This window comes from Thermobia domestica, chromosome 8, assembly GCF_964235325.1.
Source record: "Thermobia domestica chromosome 8, izTheDome1.hap1.1, whole genome shotgun sequence".
Taxonomy (NCBI): domain Eukaryota; kingdom Metazoa; phylum Arthropoda; class Insecta; order Zygentoma; family Lepismatidae; genus Thermobia; species Thermobia domestica.
This window is the reverse complement of record NC_137461.1, coordinates 221,787,302-221,809,218: the sequence shown is the minus strand read 5'-3', so window position 1 is coordinate 221,809,218 and position 21,917 is coordinate 221,787,302. Positions and strand designations below refer to the sequence as shown.

Below are 21,917 nucleotides of genomic sequence, written 5' to 3'. Positions count from 1 at the left end.
CTTTAGCCTAAAGACCATAATCGTGGAACATTAAACAAATTTCGTTTAAATTTATTAATTTCAGCTTTTATTGAAATAACTTTGTAACCTATTAGTTTATCTTCTATAAAGTATATTCTTATAGTTTCATATATTTTAGTATTTTGGACTTTCAATTTTCATATTTTATTTTTTCTTCATATTTTGCTTCTCTCAAGGTATTACTTTAATTTAACACTATTTGCTTGATGTTAATAGCTGACACATCTCGTACGCATATAGAGTTTTCAACTGTTCTCCAACGATGTTTTAATCGAATGGCAAAAACAAACTTATATCTATCTATCTATCTACATATATAGTAGAGGGAATAAGATTTCAACCCTCATCTGTTAGATGGCAACTCGGTACGCTAACTTACATGATTATGCCGCAAAGTAGTAAATATAATTCATGTTAGTGATTTTTCAGTACTTTCTTTTCCTTGCTTGATCCCTTGATGATTATTTTCTGTAATTCACTATGATATTCTTTGGTGTCTATAATTCAAATATTTCGATACCGATACAATAAATATTTTGTACTACTTTAGAAATTACCCCATTTGGAATATTTTTTACAAGATAAATGTTCTCACATTTGAAACTAAATAAATAAAGGTCATTTAGTAGAATAAAACCTTAAAAATATACGTATACAAATTTTTATTCACAGTATCCTTTACAATAAAGCACTGGCTTCTATGAAAAATGACTGGAGCTTAAGTATTTACTTGACGAGAATCATGTCTTAATTTTTATTTGTCTCTTTTTTTTATCATTAGTAATAATATGCCAGGAAAAACATACAACGAACATTATCATACATAAGTCTGTAATTTACCATCTTAAAGATGAAAGAGTAATATTATTTTTAATGACATAAATTAATGACGTAAACACCTCTGCATTGAAAAGTGCAGATACTCTTACTGTGTCATTCGTTCACGGAGCAAAGAAAGAGATTTTCTTGAAGACATTTTCACCATGAAAATTTTAAAACACAAAAAATGAAAAATGTTCATTAATCCTAAGATTCGCAACATATATATATACGTATTTATACATATATATATTTCAAAGTGATAAAATTGAAGAAATTACACACCATTACATTACAATAATAAGAACATAATATTTGGCACTTAGTTTCAGTGAAAACAAACAAACAAAAACAAGTAATAGAACATAAAAATATATGTATTTACAAAATGTAAGTCTTCTACTGTAATAATAATGCAATAATGAATATTCTACGGACATTTCTATCATTTAAGATTTAATATTCAAGACCAAAATAACAGAGACTGAAATGTACATTTTTCAGCACGTGGCCCGGGAAAAGTGTCTACTTTTTTTAAATTTTTTTTTCAACTTGTGCGCCAAAAAAAAGAAAAAAAAACTGTGATGTCATAATAATAGAACAACTTTTTGATATAGATTTTATTTCTTTTTTTTTTTTTCAATTCCTAGTAATGTGTAAAGAACTTGAGATCCCACTTGTGCCTGTGCATAAAATCTTGAGAATACCTGCAAACTTAGGACAATTAAAAAAAATATGAAATAATCACATATTTGTACTGATGAATCTATTTACGCAAGATATGATTATGGCAATCGTAAGTGTTTTCTTTGTTAAACCAAAGCAGTACGCAAAATGTACAGACGGAAGTGGATTATAGTCTTTGACCCTATCATATAGTTAAATTTCTGGTATATTCTTTTATGAATATTCAAACGATTCTACTATGTTTTACCATTTCATGGTATATACCTGGAGCAATGCTTAATCAGTATTATTCTTAGACACACCTTGCGGCACATTCCGGAGATATTTGAATCAGTCACTTTTAAAAGGGGACGTTTCATTATATATAAATAGTACATATTCCCTTTTAACCATGACAGATTAATAGCTGAACAACATTATCACCACATTGACATTTTTATACCGTACTCTCCGACACGAGCTCAATTAGATATATGACTTAATATATTTCTCTTTAGGCTATTAGATATAAGGTCCACACACTCTTTCTTGGAATAATAATAATAATGTGTGATGGTAACACTAACTGTTTTTGACAGAGTTGTTCAAATAATTAAGAGTTTAATTGTTCTACTAAAACTTTTATTCAAATATTGAATACAATTACAAAAATATATGTCTGAATATTGAATTATTCGGATGTTAATAGCATGACTCATAAGTAATAAGAAACTATTTATATGGGATATCTTTGAACCACTACTAAATGTAAAATTTTTGTTTAGATGACCTGTAACTGACATCATGATTACATTATTTCAGATTTTTTTTCCTTTACGAATATGATAACGATTTTGTAGACTGCTATTCTTTACGGCGTTGAAGTCCCAAGACAAATTCTAAAATCTTGCGAATGGGCCATCTTCTTCCTGTAGTATTGTAGATTTCTGCAGCGATTTCAAAAAATTGCAAGAATATTTGGGAGAGAGAAATATTTTTCTTGGAGTAACACTATATCATATTTTAATACTGGGGCCTTGTGATTTCCTATTTGAAATCTGGTACCATTCTTTTAAAGAAATATTTATTAAACAACCTGGTATATTCATTAAATAACCTGGTATATTCCTGGTATATTTACAATCTGGTACATTCATTAATTAACTAAATAATGTGGAAAAGATCTTAAACTGTAGAATCACTTCCTTGTGTACTGCTCTATTTAAAATGAAGCAAATCTAAATGTTGCATTGTTATAAAAATAATAATAAAAATAAAATTAATAATATCACATATTACAAACGGTAAATAATAATGCAAATTTATATATAGCGAGAGTGTCCCGGAAATAAACCGAAATTCGTGTTTCGTACTTCAATACAAGAAAAATTTCAGATATGACTTTGGTCAGGAACGCCTAATTACGGAGAAGAGTTCCATTTAAGGTAATTAGTTGAATTGGTCATAGGGTAACTACACTGAATAAAACAACCGAAAACTTCATATACATGTTCAGGACCTCAATAAATAAATACATAAATAAATAAATAAATAAATAAAATCTGTGAATTTGGTCGAAAACGTCTTCATTGTTTTATTTAGTATAGCTACTCTACAACTAGTTGAACTAATTACCTTAAATGTATTCTTTCTTGTATTGAGAGTCTGAACACGTATACAAAGTCTGTCAGTTTATTCCCGGAACACCATGCGTATCGGTCCTTTAGTAGAAATTGGCACAACACGTAACGATCCTTATTAAAATATGATGTTGAAAGTGCTCTTAAAGGCTAAGAGAATTTTGTGTAAAAATGTCGTAGGTGCAGGTACACATCCTCTTTTTCAGAAAGCAATTTTATTATTTGCACGCTAATGTTAACATGTAGTAATGCCAATCTTCATCTCACTATGCTGAAGAGTTGATGATCTCGAGTTATGCCACTTTTCTATTAAAGAAGCGAATCTTAAATAATACTGTAATATTACTGAAATATACAAAGAGTACACAACTGTCCTTGATATTGTCCCTGAACAGTTCCGACTTCACCAACAGGCAGATACATAATTTTCTTAGAAGTTATGAAATCTTTAAAAACGTATTTAAAGTTTTTGCAGTTTTCTGAAGAAATAACATATTCGTTTCTTGCTGTCGAGTCTTTTCAAGGATAATACGAAGGACAACTATACACACCTTATATACCTCAAACATTTGTTCACCATTACAGAATATCCACTTAAATGAATATAACTAAAATTGCACAATAGTGGTTGTGGTATAACGTCAACTACATATATATATCTATACACAATACAGTATCAACAGTAAAAATAAAAGCTATTCAACATCATACTTATCTCTTAAAATAAAAACAAAATTTTAGCAATAAATAGTAAATAAATAAGTAACTGTTACATAAATATCACAAAACCTGAAAGTTCTTTTTAACTTTCAATATCTGGACTAGAATTACTAAAACTACATCTTTGTACAGTCTTCTTTAAGAAAGACAGTTTGTATAATGCCCATTCTTAATTATTTTTTTATAAATTACCTGGTATATACGTACATGGGCGGAGACAGCTGAACCATGCGGGAAAAGGGAGAATTCAAAGTCATGCTTAAAAAAAAAAATATTTCTGTATCCATATAAATTGAACTCCGCAGGATGGTGAGGCACTGCTCTCATATGACCGCCATATTTCCGTCTACATATGACTATACGTATCAAGTCTCGTATTGTATTTCAGTATTAAATCGGTGGGATAATATAATGGTCAATAAATAATGCACAATGCCTTCTTGCAAAAAAAAAAAAAAAAAAAAAAAAAAAAAAAAAAAAAAAAAAATTAATATATCATACAATTAATATAACTGATTGATACAACATTCCTCTTTTCAAATCTGCAATCAGAATTAAATTGTGCCTGTGATCTGTGTATGGGAATGAAGGCCTGAATAGAAACACAACATAGAGATGGATTCAGCGCTTTCAGACTGGTGAATTTGATACCAGTGATAAAGAGAGGTCAGGAAGACCCTCCTTTGCAGCAACAGACCAAAATTTGCCTTGTATGGAAGAAATGGTCCACAATAACCAGATAATAACGACTTATCAATCAGTGGAAAGACTGTCAATCTCGAGGGGAAGTGCTCTTAAGCTTCTTTCAGATCTTGGATATCGAAAATGTGCTAAAAAAAGTTGCCAAGATTCAAACAAAAGAAAAGATGAAAACTCGGAAAGAAAATTGTTTAGGCCGCATCGAATCTTTCCTAGAGTTATCTACGAAGGTGATATTAAAATTATAATAATAATAATAATAATAATAATAATAATAATAATAATAATAATAATAATAATAATAATAATAACTTTCCAGAAATAAGCTCGTGATTACCTTTTTTCTGGGTCCAAGATGGGTTCATTTTCTTGAAAAAATGCTTCCATCAACAACAAAAGAGACTGTAAATATTTAGAAAAGCTAGAAAGGACAATTACAACACCAGACTTAGAAGACATTCAAATCACATTTCATCAGGACAATGCAAAATCACATAGTGGCATCAGAAGCTGGCACAATTTCATGATATAAGAAGACTTTCATGCCTCACCCAGCTTACAGTCCCGACCTGGCTCCCCATATTTCTACTTGTTAGATAGATTGAAGAATTTTCTATATGGCAGTACATTTGGAAACGACGACAAGTTACTCCAAGACGTTAGGGCGTAGTTTCGAAAGCAAAATGTAGCATTTTGCCAAGGTGCCTTTGTGAGTTGGAAAAATCCTGAACCAAAAGTGTACAGACGAATGGTAGAGATATTGAATGATACTAATCTGTAGCCAATAATTGTGAGTTCATATGTACCAAGCTATCAATTAAAAAACGTTAGTAAGGATTTGCATTACTTGTTGACCGAACCTTGTGCAAGTGGGAAGTTAACTTGCATAATTAAGTTGTGCAGTCATAATTAAGAGTATGACTGACTGAAAACTAAGCTACCTTCTTGGAATAACAAATCAATATCATCGATTAATTTGTGTACAGGCAACGATCTCAAAATAAATAAACAAATAAATAAATAAATAAATAAAAATAAAAAGAATAAAAAAATAAAATTTGTTGAATAGAATTATAGAAGCAAGCTCATGCTTCTGCAGGCTTATTTATTTAAATAATTTAATTTTTATATTACTTAGATAAAAATGGGGAAAATATCAAAACGAAAGGGGAAAAAACGAAGATGTATTCTTAAAGTGTGAAGAAGTATTTAAGATTTTTAACTATATTAGAGGATAACTCGTAATAAAATCAAGATAACTCGGTTTGTTTGAAGAGTCATCAACTGAAGGCATATCTTCACCTACATAATCTTCTTTTAAAATGATTAAAAAAAAAAAAAAAAAAATGCAAAGGCAGGTATGTGCTTTAAATAGTACACTTTCGTCGTGACTGTTTCTTAACATATAATAACAAAGGAAATTCCACTGGATTTGATCATTACGTATTCCACTGGATCTGATCATTACGTAATGTAATGGTACATATACTTTCAGAAATAATCACTAATTCAGACAATAATGACTATTTATGTTCATCTTATGTTATGTCTTTAGAGTATTTGTTTTCCCGTAACTTATTCCTAGTGGGTGGAATCCACTGACAAGGAAACATCTTATATTAGTAGTAGCATTGCACAATCAAACAATGTGCAATCGATAGAGGAGTAAAGAAAAGTGAGAAATCCAAAGTTTTACGGGCCGACACCCAGAAACAAAGGAGATACAGAGGAAAGAAGGCTCTAGAATCACTGTATGTACTCTTCTACATCCGAGATTCATATAGGAATTGATATAGGCCTATCTTCAAACGTTGGCAACACTGTACATCATGACTTCACAGGTATGGTTCTACTCACAAGTAGATTCTCTACATAAGTTGTGTTTCGTACCATTTAACAACACTACATTTTGTGCTCAGTTGGCAACACTGCATTACATATGATGTTATTGAGCATGCCTGTGGGTACAATGTTTGTTTACTATACTGTTGTGCAAATGCCATTTTGATGACTTTAATCATTTTGAAGTTCTTTCTGTGTTAGTGTATCTTTTGCATTGCTATCTTCAAATGATTCTAGAGCCTTCTTTCCTCTGTATCTCCTTTGTTTCTGGGTGTCGGCCCGTAAAACTTTGGATTTCTCAATTTTCTTCACTCCTCTATCGATTGCACATTGTTTGATTGGGCAATGCTACTATCAATATAAGATGTTCCCTTGTGAGAAAGCTTAAGTAGAGAGTAGGAAGATGCTTTTTTACGTAACGATTAGTGATCTGCCTTCCCCATCCCTTCTCAAATTAACTTATACTTAATGGGTGGAGTATCGAGTCGCTCAAGGCCTTAGTAAGACCTATAGAGATGAATTCTAGCAAAATTTCAATTCTTAATACGTATAGAGTGGATCTTAGTAGTATGCAATTCCATACTGATAAAGTGTAAGGATAATTACAATATCTTTACTAAGCTAATCGGATAGGTGTTACTGATGCCAATGCTACATAATAACATTTTTTAAAAATTAAATACAGCGGATTAGATATTTCTCGACCAAAAATCAGGAGAGAAAATATTCGTTTAGTTGTACATGAACCCTTCTTTCTATCTCTTATTTTCTTGTTACTAAATTGAGCATCTATTTCGTAACTTTATAGTATCAAATTTATTACTCGTTTCATCATATCGTTATTTCTCAGAAGCGAAACATACTGTATGAAAAAATTATAGAAAGACATTTATTTTTAATGTAACACAATAATTTCCATTTTCTGAATAATTACTCATCGGAATGCAAAAATTTTAACTATTTATTCACTAATAACAGTAAAAGAGATCAAAATGCGAGAAGGTTGACGTACAAGGAAATTGAATGATCTGATGGTGGGATACTCAAAGTATTAAAGTGTTTGTTAAATGTGAAATTTTCTGATTGTCTTTGTCATAAATACAAAGTAAAGCAGATGTAACTTGAAACATATAAGTAATTTTCGAAGCCAAAATCTTCCAACACAATGGGAAAGGAAGTTACTTTTATGGAATGTATTTATTACAAAAAATATGTAGCATTCAGGAAAAAAAAAAAAAAAAAAAAGAAGAACAACTTATTCTTGAGCAAAATTCCACAATCCAATTCTTGAAATGATCTGAAATTATTGTGAATATTGTTACTCATAAAACACATTACAAAGTTATGTGATGTGTGCTGCCATCTTTACACTGACCTTAAAATTGAAACTATTCTAAATCTAATCATCAGTTAGTAGTAATGGATCTTAATAATATTTTATATCTTTTTGCGCCATACGCGGTTGGTTATGAATGAAATTAGTATGTTAATTTTGTATTAATTGCAGTGTTTTTACATGGGTACCTTTTAACGATTCTAAAAACACGCCATCTCCATTAATTTATTCTTTATAATCAAGAAACACTTTCTGGTTTACTTGATAAATATAGTTTAACTGAAAAACGCAGAAACATAATGCAGATACTACATTACTACATACACATAATAAAATAGAGAACACAATTAAAATAATGAAAAAAAACGTTATCTAAACGCACATAGAAAGCACTTCAACATAGGAAAATATAACAAAATGTTTAAAAATTCTAATCAAAGTACTGTGAAAGAATGTATTACTATTAATAAACACTTTTCTTTGTAGTCTTGGTAGAAATTCTGGTAGTCTTATGTTTGCCCAAACAAATATTCAGTTGGAAGGCAAGTACATTTCTTTTCAACACGACTTATACTAATGGAATATGGTGTCAAATATTAGACGACTTTTAAAATTATATATCTGTTTCAACACTAACTGATAAAAGTAGTATACTAAGAACATATGTTTTACTCGATTTTTTGTACAGAAATAACACATTAAATAAAATTTTTAAAAAATGACTGTGGAGTAACATACACAAGAAAGCTTACAATTTAAATTGAAACATCCTTACTTGTAAAATCTAAGATTTAAAAAGAAAATGAAAGCATAATGTATTTAAATGGATGCTCAGACTATTGACTTTTAGTACGACGATGGTGTTATTGTTAAGTATAGAGCATTAAGGCAATTAAAAAGTAATTTCAAAATATTAAAAGTCGTCAACTAAAAAAATTGTAGCGCGCCGAAATGATTATACAAAATTCTAAGTTTCTTGCCTCTCAATTCTTTTAAGAAATTGGATTCGTATTGAATATTTCGATATCATGAGTATATTTCCTGAAAGTACCCAAGAAAAAAAGATTTAAAAATGGTCAAGTTCAGGCAAAACGTAAGACACAGATGAAACTTACGAAAAGATGAACCTCTCGTATATAACTACAATGAGTATGCTTACCCAAAGTTCTACGTCCGAGTCAATATGAAATGAAAGACTGATTGCTACGACTGAAGAAAGCAACTTACTCTGTATTATAGGTTACGTTTATGCATGCTTAAGTATGATTTGTCATTCTCATATAATTTCCTAAACACCAAAAGTAGTGTCGATATCAATACAATAACTCTTATATCTCGCTCGCACTTTTACTGCATTCTTCGGTAAGATACGAGTTTCATTTTAAACACAGGTTCTCTGTTTGTCCTAAGGTCTATATTCTGAAAATACAAATTAAAACCAAACTGAACCCCTCAGAGAGATATAAAGAAAATACCAACGAGATGTAAGAGTTACTATATCCATAGGAATATCACTTCAGTTCTTTACGAAGTCATATGCGAATGTGACAAACCATACATAGGAAGGAATTATGATAAAATTCTCAAGCCTTTCCACTTTTGTGAAAGCATTTTGATTCGTGTTCCACACTTGATTTACGAAGAAATTCTATATTCCGGTGTTGATTACTAACCAATTACTTTAGCGTGTTTTATATATATATATATATATATATATATCTATATATTTTCAGTGAGAAAAAATATTTTAATAAGTTATGATAAACTTTCGCATTTTTCTAACCAACAGAGCGCAGCTGGCATGACTAATATAACACACACACATGTTGAAACAGTCAAAGAATACAACTTTCCCTTGCATGTATTAACATATTATCTTTTATTTCACATTGACTCGAAGATTGAATCTCTTTGCTTAGCTCTGGACAGTATACACATGCGCTATTATGTAAGCTTTTTCTTTTGCTTTATATTTCACCTGAACCTACCTAGTTTTAATTCCTTTTCTGATATTTCGTAAAAATCCATAGATTGTAGGCGAAATGTTAGTATATATAAATTCAATTTTTTACAGCATATTAATGTAGAAATGTTGATTTAGTGCCTTTCTTTTTCATTTAGAAAACTGAAATGTCATAGTTAAAAGTATGCCTCAAGCAATTTAGTAGCTGTGAAATAATACTAACCAACTTACCACTTATAATAAAATGCGAGTTGAAAAAGTCATCATCTGCATATAATTTTCGTATAGCATAAACACGTTTTCTTAATTATTTTCATAATATTCGAAAACATAAATAAAGTATTACAATGAAAAAGCAAGAACATATGAGAAGTTCGTATATTTTGAATCAGATGAAATATTTCAGAAATACTGTAACATAACAGTACATTACAGGAATATACAGTTTCTAAATGGTTATTTTTCTCCATTAAGTAAAAAGAAGCTACATGAATGTGTATTAACTTTCACATTGGATAGTAGGGTCTTCGAAAAGTAATTGTAGAATTCTGAGAGTGTATTTCGAATATTACATAGATTGAATTGTAATGGTAGTTAACTTAGTTGGGATATGACTCAATTAGTTTTTGTACCATGTTCAGTATATTCCTATGTTTGACCATTAGCATCAACACAGCAGGTGCCAGACGAGAACAAGATCTACACAAGTAATTGCATTAGTGATCTTGATAATCCACAGTCTCGACTCTTGTATTCAGTGACTTTTCTCTCCTTCTTCTTTTTTCGTTTAGAAAAACTGTGCCCGTGCTCACCATCAATATGTTACTCAATGGCATTCTGATTGGCCGCGATGCAAGAGACAAAATTTAAACAAGTGGGAAGAAATTAGCACGTACTGCTATCTGTTGATCTTTACCTTTTGAATTCATATTATGTACTCTTATTACAATCTTCAATTCGATTTAGATTGAAGAATTCATATAAATACAAAATGAAGAAACGGCTATAGAGAAATCGCAATTAAAAACTACTAAAAAGAAAGATACCGGTACTATGTGCTGTTGAGAACTGCCAGGCAGAAAGAATTGCTTGCACTATACTTCTCATTTTTAATATAATACCTAAAGTTTGAGTTAGAACGGGTCTTCTTATGTGCCATGATTGAGTTCATTTCTTCTAATCCATCAAGATGAAAATCACAGTTTTCAGATATCCAATTTATCAATCTGGAAATCGTACATCAAGAACCTTGAAGACGAAACTTTAAAGATCACATTCCAGTATTCCGTTTCATGCAATAACTGTCTCAATTTATTAAATATGCATTTCAATGGATTGGAAGAAATGAACATATTTCTTGGCATGTAAGAAACCCCAACTGCCTAAATGTATAGGATTTCTTGAACGCTGAGCGAAAAAACAGTAAAAAGAGAAAGAGAGGTTCAGGTGGATTGTTTTTCCTGTTTGTTTCCTTCAACAGAGACCTATCAAAGACTGGATAATATTCCTGTCGTCCGCTGTACAGTTCACGATATACAATATGGTCTTTAAGAGACCTGGAAGACAAATAAAATAAAACACGATGAACACAAAAGTCGTGAAATCTTAAGTTGAGCCCAAAATCTTAAAAATTCAAATATGCTATGTGATAAGAATTCATATGTAAAATAATGCCTTAGGTATCATAACAACAATGAATATTAGTATGTGTGAATGCTTTGTGGCTCTCAACATCGCTACCGATCCGTGCTATCGCTAAACCAGTGCGTTCGCAATACAAGGCAGGCTAAAAGTCATAAAAAAAGTACGAACTTACTTTTTCTTTGTAAGCTAAGTTACGACTAAGATATCCAGTGGATAAATTACATTTGTGACCGATTAAGATTACCGATACAATTGCAAATATCTCTGAGGATGTTCTTGCTAAGGTTTGGAATGAAGTTTAGTTTTGGGGCATGTTTTGCCAGTTCTTGTATTTGTACATCAATAAATACTAAACAGTGTACAAATACTGTTTGAGTCAAAGCCACAGGTAAGTCAAATACTATTGCAAATGCTTAAGAGGCCTAATCACTGCGAAATTAAAATACCGCTAATTTTACAGTAATTACGTGATATCTTCAAATAGATAAAAGATAATCAAAATATGGAACAAGATCGCCCTAGACAATATTATTTTGCATGAGGTATCGTTATCACGAGTCACCTAGTAGCTTTCCGTTTGCAGCCATTTCGAAACGCGAAAATAAATGCCGATTTTCTACATGGCTGGAAATCGAATGAAGATAAGTAAATCGTGATAACGGTATCTCACGTAAAATAATATTGTCCAGGGTGATCTTGTTTCACATTAGCTTGCAAAATTGGCGGTATTTTAATTTCGCCTTGATGGGGCCTCTTAAAAACTAAATGAGCGTAAGTAAAAGGATACTGAATATGCCTCTTGTTAAATTCACAGTTTCTCGCATTAATTTGATTTGATAAGTTTCTGTCCTCGATCTATACATATTAATTTAGCAACCTCCTTTAATGCTACATTATCTTTGATTTCATGTTCACTGATTAAAGTAATTGATATCATTCAGATGATATAATTTTCTTTAAAGAATAATTTTATTTTTTCAAATACTCTCCACATTCTCTAGACTAATACTTATTAAAAAATTAACATTAACATAATACATACATACACACACACACACACTCACACACAAATATGAGCATTTAAATTTACACTTATATGGTATTATTTATACATATAGTAACTGGACTGACTTAAAAGTTAACATTACTTAGAAATTTCATCACATCTGACCTGCAGAAGACATAAATTTCAAGAGCCCTGAATAATACTCCTACAATCATTCACGTTATGTGTACTAATAATAATATTAGGTAAAACAATGGACTTGGACAACACGTCTTCAGAATAGTAAGTTTTTTTTCTTTTGATAAATTGGCAAATATCAAGATAACACAATCAATGGAGCAAATTAATCGCTTATTTTTTTACGTAGTTTTTCTTAACTTATTTTTTATCAGGTTCCACAATAGATATTCTTCCTGTTGTTACCGTTAGAATTGTAATAACGAATCCTCTTGTCTTAACACTTTACCTTTTTTTGGCTGTTTGCTAAATAGCTATTTCTTTTTGGCTCATCATTGTTGATTCAATCTTTTGCTGTATCGAGCCCGTGCACCTGCAAAAGCAGGAATAAAGTCTTATCCAAACAATCAATTATAGAATTTTTTTTTTCATAGCAACAACTTACTTTAACTATATTAGTATACTGAAAACATATTTTTTTAAAAATCTTGAATGAATTATTTATACTCAGAAAACGAGAAAATAACCAAGAAAACTTTCATTCAAGGATGAAGACACACAGATTTTTGTCTATTTGTTTAGAAACTGGTAAATATTTTTGAAAGTAAGATAAATTCAAATCCAAAACTTCTTAATTTTCCATTTACACACATTAGAGTGATGCAATAGTGCAACATTTTTCAGACGCGGTTTCTCTTTTGAGTCTTATTTGTGACACCTTAAACAATGTAAAAACACAAGTTCGAAAAGATAAAGCAGAAAATATACAATACACCTTAATGATAAGAAATAGGGAAGTTAAATTAAAGAAATAAAACAAGGTACCTTGAAAGGTTACTCAATATTCTACACACAGAATTCATAGGTCAAAATAAGGGGGAAAATAAGCGGCTTTAATAATTGTAAACCTAGGAATAATAAAATACAAGCAAGTTTTTGATTCCTATAGTATGTTATATATTAAATTATACTGTATGTTCGCAGTGACTTAAATTAGTATTGAAGCAAACACCAACGCAATGTCTCATATTCTACTGAACACGCTGGAAAGTTCCAAAAAGTTACCAAACCCACAAAACGAGTTAGTACGTTATCTGGGATCGTTTTCACTGAAAGGAATATCTATTGAGACTGAAGTTGTCACTGTCAAGAAATGGATGATTAGTAACCACAATATCAAAGCACGGCCCTATACTGTTGAAAACAATCTGGAATCATATATCCGAAGACTAGCACTGATCATGCACCTGAAAGCACTATCGTTCCTTACCTTTAACGATTATCATTGGTTTTCACTCCATGCCATCTCAGATTGTTCTCCACGAATTTACTTCAGAGGAAATGCACCGTCACTCTGATGAGGATTAGCTCAAGATTCACATGACCGTAAGATTTTGTATACGATCTTAACGATTTTAAGATACAGATCTTACTTCATTATCCTGACTAGAAATACCAATAGCTCTGCCGAAAGGATAAGGTTCGGGTGATGACTAGAAAAGAACTTTTCAAGAAAACAATGTTCTTCTATGTTAGATTAACTACGAGGGTTCTATCTTTTCGGAGCTTGTACTCGCTCAACATAAGTAATTACATATATATCATAATATCATACGTTGTGAGTAAATGCTATAAGTAACTGAAAAACAATCTACATGAGAATACGTCGAAGAAAATGAGCTTATCTTAGGGTTCTACTGACATACGACTACAATCATTTACAATCTTGAGGATTAGGAAAATGTTATCGTCTACAAATCTGCTGCAGTGTGCATACTCTGTTCTTTGCCACCATTATTTAGCAATCAGCTGTAAACAGGTCCTTATTGTATTTGTCAACGCCCACACTAAAATTGGATGTTCTGAACATTCTATTACATGCGTACTTCTTATGAGACAACTTAATTTCCTAAAGAATGAGAGAAGTCAGTGTCTCCTTGAAATTTTTCTTTCTACCTTAATATCTGTCCCGAGTATTCCCAATGGATTAACCTATTTCATTGCGACGACCTTGGAGAAGTATTGGAAAAGTACCTTTAATTCCGGATGAATCGTACTTCGCAGAATGGACTTCTGCGATAAAGGGATGGTATTGAATCATGAAAGTATAGTTCATCTTGGTGTATGCAACTACGCAAAATTAAAATTATCCTGAAGACCATAGCAAGGATAGCCTCTACCAAACATGTATATTCTCCAAAGAGCCTTCTTCAATATTTTTATGCACCATATTACCATGCTTTGGTGAGCAGATGCTACAAGTGATTGCATTCATTTTTACAATAGCGCATGTTGAAGAAAAAGAAGCTTACATTAGAATTCTATTGATATAAAAATCAATCATTTATCACAATCATTTGCGATCTTGAGGGTAAGAAAAAAGCTCTTTCAGCTCCTAAATATTTTCGAAGACCACTCACACATGTTCTGTGTTCCAATTACTTGTAACATTTTAAGTCATTCCACGATTCCTAAACATGTTAAAGTAGTCTGATATATATTAATAGTAAATGGTACAGAAGATGGAAGAGAATGGTGAAGAAGTTCTAATCGTAATCCTCGCCGTGGTTTCTGTTTTCGCGGAAGGTTTTCAGATCGTAATCCTCGACATACAGGGACACTTTTCCCATTCTACTCACAGATAAAGAGAGAGAAAACCTCTGTCCAATCCTAGTTACGCTCAGACGAAAACATGAACTTAAAGGAGTTAAATATCAGCCCAAGTTCTCTTTACTAACACTTGGAAGTAAGAACATTACTATCAAATATCAGTCTAGCAGGTCCAAGCGTCTTCTGGACTGTAACGCCACAGAATCTAGCTTCAATTTCTTTAAGAGCTTTGTCAACTGTCTGATGATATTGAATCAGAGCAGAAAATTCTGTGACTTTACCAGTAATCTTAACAGGCATGCGTATTAAATTACATTGAGAACATAGAAAAAAGACTAATGTCTACTTCAGATATTCTCTGTTTTGTTTGTAAATTGTCATCTGATTAGAAGATGTGTTTACCTCGGTGAAAAGTCTCGAGTATACTAATAACCAAAATCAAAAGAATGTCAAAATATAATAAAAAGAATACCGAAACATATCAAAAAATGACGAAAAAATCACTTAAAAGCTGAAAACTGGCAAAATATATTTAAAAAAAATCAAAATTACCATTTTTGTTTCAGAACGAACTGTAATATTAAGTGTATTTGATGGTCATCGTGTCTGCGATATCAGAAAAATGACATTTTTGTCTCCTATTTATCATCTATTTTTCACCTTCCTTTCCTCTCCTCTCTCCAAGAAAATTAAAAGATTAATTTCATACGAGGAAATCAATAAACTGTTACAGTTACGATTCGGGGCGGAAATGGAATTTTAGAACTAAGGACACAGTCATTAATGGATACAGTCTGAGGGAGCTAGTCACTAGAACATAAGTCCAAGGGGGTGGTGCACAAGCAAATTTTCGTGGGCGACCGACTAAAGGGATAGCGTTTGATGCAGAACCAACAAGACGCACACAAAATCAGGATCACCATAGAAATTTCCCATTCTTTTGGGCAAACACTTCAGCTTACTAGGGGGATGCTGTCCCCTTGCGAGAACTCATTACCACTCCATGGTTAGAAACATGTTACCATAAAATCATATTAGAAATTTTAAAACAATGCATTTTAAAACTTTTTACCATTTCCTGAAGCCAGGCATTGGTAAATTTCCACAATACATAATTTGTCAATGCAAGGATAAAAAAGTAGGAATAGTTTTATCCATTAAAAATATGGACAGATAAATAGAGGAGTGCTGTCAAATATTCTCAACTGTTTTCCCTAGGATCAAAGGAATAGTTTCCTTCGTATGTTGTGTTAAGAAGGAAAATAATATTTATATGGAATTCGAGCTGAAGGTCTGTAACCCGTAAGTGTGTCATGAAGAGAATGTGTTTAGATGAAGTTATATTTCAAATACTGTTATAAATAGTTATATTGATATTTTGCTTTTGAGATTTCGTCCAAATTTATGATGTACCTTATGCAAATATGTAAAACAAAGAATATTCTGAAGTATAAAATGGGTAATATGTCATGTATTTATATGTAGAATTAACTATGAATAATGTTTGTGTTATGTAAACCGAAGACTCACTGAATAAGTTAGCAGCCTTTCTATAAGGATACTTTTGGTACAAAAGATATTAACAGTAAATACATATTTATCGGTCAGTAAATAACAAAAGAAAGCTAATATAAATAAATGCATACATAACAGTATGCATATTTGTATATTTGTATGCATATTTGTAATAGTTATTATAATATTACTAGCTTTTTTTTTGGTCGAATAGCCTAATAGTAACTAATATAAAAAGAAACCTAAAGACTTAGTGCTCCCTACCCAGAACAGTAAAATACTTGCTACTAGCGTCAAATTACCCGTTTCACTTAGTTAAAATAAGAAAAATTAGTAATATGTCGTTAGTCAGTCGCTTTTTACTATTACTGAAGCGCTCTGTAGGTTGGCAACATTACGTCACTGCTTGTGGTGAGTATTCTGTGTGCGTAACTAGGAAACTAGAAGGTTGAAGAAACATGTACGTATCTACAAAAACATATTAAAAATATAATTAATAATGCATTTATGTGTAATTTCATGTACTTCATATCCTCACAAACCCGATCAACGATAACAAATTGGTAGCAGGGCGTGGTTACTGTGTGGGTAAGTGATTTTACATGTTAAAAACAAGTGCACAAAATGAGTGACATTAGCAAAATTGAACTGCTAACAAAGAACAATTACAATGTGTAACATTATTAAGAACAAAAGGATTATACAGCGATATCATACTTAAAGATGTCTCGGTCCAAGAAACAGAAGACAAAGAGTGGATACGTAAAAATGGTGAGGCGTTTATTATTATTTTGACATTATCAGAGGAACAGGCAGGACTGTTCATAAACGAAACGAATGCAAAAAAGTGTGGGACGAATTAAAAAGAATACACACAGATAATGTTAATGATAAAATAACAGACCTCAAATTAGAACTGAAAAGCATTGAAATGAAATCCGAAGAAATAACTGATGCATACATTCTACGAGCAAGGAACATTGCCACAAAGTGTGCAACATTAGATCAACCTATAGGTGCAAGGGAGATTGTGTATCACGTAGTGCGAGATAGAATGTAGCTTCGGTGCTACGAACACAAAAAGAGGTGCAAGTCTGGAAGAAATGCAACAAGTACTAAAAGAAGAAAATAGAATGGAAAATACAAAATATATAGAATAGGTGTACAAGGGAGAACAGAAAGAAGCAAATCGAAAGACGGAAACAAGAAAATGTAATTTTTGCGGAAAGATTGGTCACCTAGCATATCAATATTGGCATAATCCAGAAAATAAAAAGAAAAAAACTAAGTGATGAAACCCAAAAATCAGATACGACTTTGAAGAAGCAGCAAAATGTGGTATATATTGCTTTCAACACAACAGTAAAAAAAAACAAAGAAGAAAAACAAATGGAATGATACATCGATTCAGGATGCACATCCTATATGACGAACAAAAGGGACTGACTGGTTAACAAAAGAAATGTGACAAATGAAGTGCAACTGGCAGTGGAAGATAAATCAGTGGTAGAGGAAGTACAAGGTGATATTCAGGTATCAAGTTACATTAGTGCAACAAATGAATCATGTGATATAAAAATTAGTGATGTGTTATTTGTTCCTGATTTACGTGCTAATTTATTGTCAGTAACAAGTTTAGTGCAGTAGAGAAATCGTGTAGTGTTCACAAAATATGGTGCGAGAATTTCCAACGAAAATAATGAAGTCGTAGGTGAGGCACAGGAGAGAAATCACTTGTATGTTCTTAAAATAGAAAATAAGCAGGATGACGATTCGTGTTTAATAATTGAATGTGACACACCACAAAATAAAAAGAGTATGTGGCATAAAAGGTTAGGTCACTTAGTGTAAAATACATGCTGAAGCTGAAACGATCTGAAATGGTGAAAGGCCTTACATTTAATGAAAGTGAATACAAAAATCTAACATTATGTGAATCGTGTGTAAAAGTTAAGATGACACAGTCCAGTTTCAACTCTATAAATGAGAGTGATGTAGAGAAACCACTAAATGTAATCCACATGGATTTATGTGGTCCTATCCAAAAGGAGTTCTTAGGGGGAACAAAATACACGTACATAATAGTTGATGCTTATAGTAGACGTATATTTATTTATTTTTTGAAATCCAAGGATGAAAAATTTGATTGCTTTATAAGATTCAAGAATAGGTATGAGAAAGAAATAAACAACACAATCAAAGCTGTACTCAGATAACGTACAGAGTTTGTAAACAAATGAAGATTTAGCACATATTTTGTCAGAACAGTTCCTTATTGTAATCGGAGTAATGGCGTAGCGGAAAGGGCTAATCGATCAATACTTGATATGGTGAGAACAATATTAATTGATTCTGGGTTGCCAATAGAATTCTGGGCAGAGGCAGCAGCTACAGCTGTGTATATTAAGAACTGTATTCCTAATAAAGATAAGGGGAATACAACTCCTATAGAGAAATGGAGCGGTAAGAAACCAACTGTAAAACATTTCAGAACATTTGGCTGTGTGCATATAAGTTCATCCCCCCCCCCCCCAAAAAAAAGGGCAAAACTAGAGAATAAGGAGAAAATAAAAATATTTGTTGGTTATTCTAGAAATAGGATGGCCTATAGGTTATATAATCCAGTGAAGTGTGAGATAAATGAGGCAAGAAGTGTAATATTTGATGAAAAGGTGCATCTTTATTAGAAGACAAACCAAATGAAGTACGGAAGGATGAGACAGGTATACCTTATTAGAGACAAACAGACCAAAGAGACCCATTACTAATGAAGACACAATCATTACTGAAGATGAAGAAGATGGAAGAAACCAAGAAGTAAGATCCATAGGGCAATCGGAAACGCCAGTAGAGGATGAACAAACTAAAGATTCAAGTAATGATGTTCAAAGGCAACATAAGAAGCCAGGTAGAAAGAAGGGAGATACACGAGAGATATTAAGAGCAAGACATCTTGAAAATTTAAAAGAAATGAAGAGGAGTTGATATGAAAAGGAGTGAGAAGATCTGATGGGTTAAAAAAATAAAGAGCAAGTTAACTTCATAGTTCCAGATATTCCCAGAACGTATGAAAAAGCCATGGTTGACGAAAACAGTGCTTAATGGAGATAAGCTATGCAAGATGAGATGGAATCGCTGTAATCACATAATGTGATCGTTAGTTCCACGCCACTGAATGAAGATAGTAAATAGTAAATGGATATTTAATATAAAAGAAAATCCCGATGGTACATTACAGAAGACGAAGGCAAGGTTAATAGCAGTAGGTTGTAACCAGAAGCAAAGTATAGACTACCAAAACTCATTTGCTCCAGTGATGAAGTTAGAATCACTAAGATTGTTAATAATTTTAGCAGCAAAACGTGAAATGGCAATTAAGAAGTATGACGAAAAGGCTGCGTATTTGAACGGAAATTTGAAAGAGGATATATACATGGAACAACCAAAAGGATTCGTCTGTAAAGAGGGTGACGATAAAGTATGTAAATTTAAACAAAAGTATCTATGGACTATCTCAGTCAGGTATTTGTTGGAATGATGAACTGAACAAAGTCAGAAGAAGGTTTTCAAAAGTTACTGATTGATCCATGTGTATATAAAACGAAAGTACATAATAAGATAGTATATGTTGGAGTGTATGTCGATGATTTTATAATTTTATGTCAAAACGTTTCATATATTAATGCTGTAGTATAAAAGATACAAAGGTACATAGATGCAAGGATTCCAATATTCTTAGGTATAGAAATAGAAAAAGTGAATGAAGGTTTTGAATTATCACAAAAGCGTTATATTAAGAAGATACTAAGGAAATTTGAGCTACAAAACTGTAATCCAATAAACACTCCAGGTGATTGTTGTCAAGAATTAGACCAATATGAGAATTCAAAAAAGGTAAATAGAACAATGTATATGGAAATGCTAGGATCTCTAATGTACACTCATGTCCACAATTACTGTCGCATGTCTATAAATATGTTGTTGTAGCAATTTCATTTGATAAATTCGCCCGGTATTTCTTATAATGTTAGTATATGTATAATAGGCAAAGACATGTATGTGGCAAATTTCATGTCAAAAGAGCAATAAAGAAGAACAATAAAGCGAAAATAAAACTTTCTTGTCCATTTAGCAACATTTTGTTTTAGTCATTCTGATTTTCATATTTATAATTCTTTTCCCATGAAATTTACCAGAAGTATACATTTCCCGATTATACACATAGTATCAGTATTAAAAGTACCGTGCAAAATCATTATCAAATTATGTTCTTACAAGAAGACAGTTATAGATATGCGATAATCATTTTGGACATGAGTGTACTTGTCTGCAGCAACGAGACCAGGTATTTCATTTGTGTAAGCTGAATAATGATCCAAGAGAAGTGCATTTAACAGCAGTAAAAAGGGTATTCAGATATTTAAAGGAAACTCAGGACTACTCACTTAAATTTTACAAAGAAAACGGAAAATTAATAGTTTGTGCAGACGCTAGTTGGAATGTAACAAAAGATGCAAAATCGTATTCTGGATATTTCGTTAGAATAGGGAACTGTATTGCAACATGGAAAAGCAAATAACAAAGTCTTGTAGCATTGTCTACTTGCGAATCAGAAATTATAGCCATATGTGAAGGTGTTTGTGAATTCATATGAATAAAGAACTTATAAACTGAGTTAGAAATAACAGAATGTATAGATAAATCTATAACAGTAGAAACTGATAGCAAATCTGCTATAATTGGATAAATCGAACAGAAGTTAGGGTAGAAGAAAATATATAAATAGGAAATATTATTTTGTAAAGGACGAGGTATCAAAAGAAGAAATAAAATTATATTATGTGAAGTCAGAAGAGCTTATAGCAGATATGTTAACTAAAAGAGTGACAAAAGAAAAAATCGAAAAAGTATATGAAAAGGTATTTTTTTCTAAAAGGAAATATGTAAAATATATTAGCCTAGCGCAATGACGCAAAAGGGGGAATTGTAAGTTGGCAACATTACGTCACTGCTTGTAGTGAGTATTCTGTGTATATAACTAGGAAACTAGAAGATGAAAGAAACGTGTCCGTATCTACAAAAATATATTAAAAATATAATTAATAGTGCATTTATGTGTAATTAGATGTACTTCAAATCCTCACAAATCCGATGAACGATTACACGCTCTCTGATATCGGTCATTTTCGATCATTTTTATATATATATATATATCCCATCTCACCCAAGTCGCGGGTCTGAATTTGGATTTAAACGGCA

General features: G+C 31.7%; 1 protein-coding gene across 3 annotated transcripts in view; it reads right to left on the bottom strand.

Moving 5' to 3' along the window:
• Nucleotides 1–666: 666 nt before the first annotated feature.
• Nucleotides 667–21,917, bottom strand: part of ttk (zinc finger and BTB domain-containing protein ttk) — a 155,788-nt gene continuing 134,537 nt past the window's right edge. For all 3 annotated transcript variants that reach the window (XR_014132774.1, XM_081769437.1, XM_081769438.1), the window contains exon 6: nt 667–12,906. Coding sequence is in view for 2 of the 3 variants with exons in the window: in XM_081769437.1 (XP_081625563.1) it covers nt 12,866–12,906 (41 nt within the window). In the remaining variant the exon portion in view is untranslated. The remainder of the gene's footprint in view (nt 12,907–21,917) is intronic.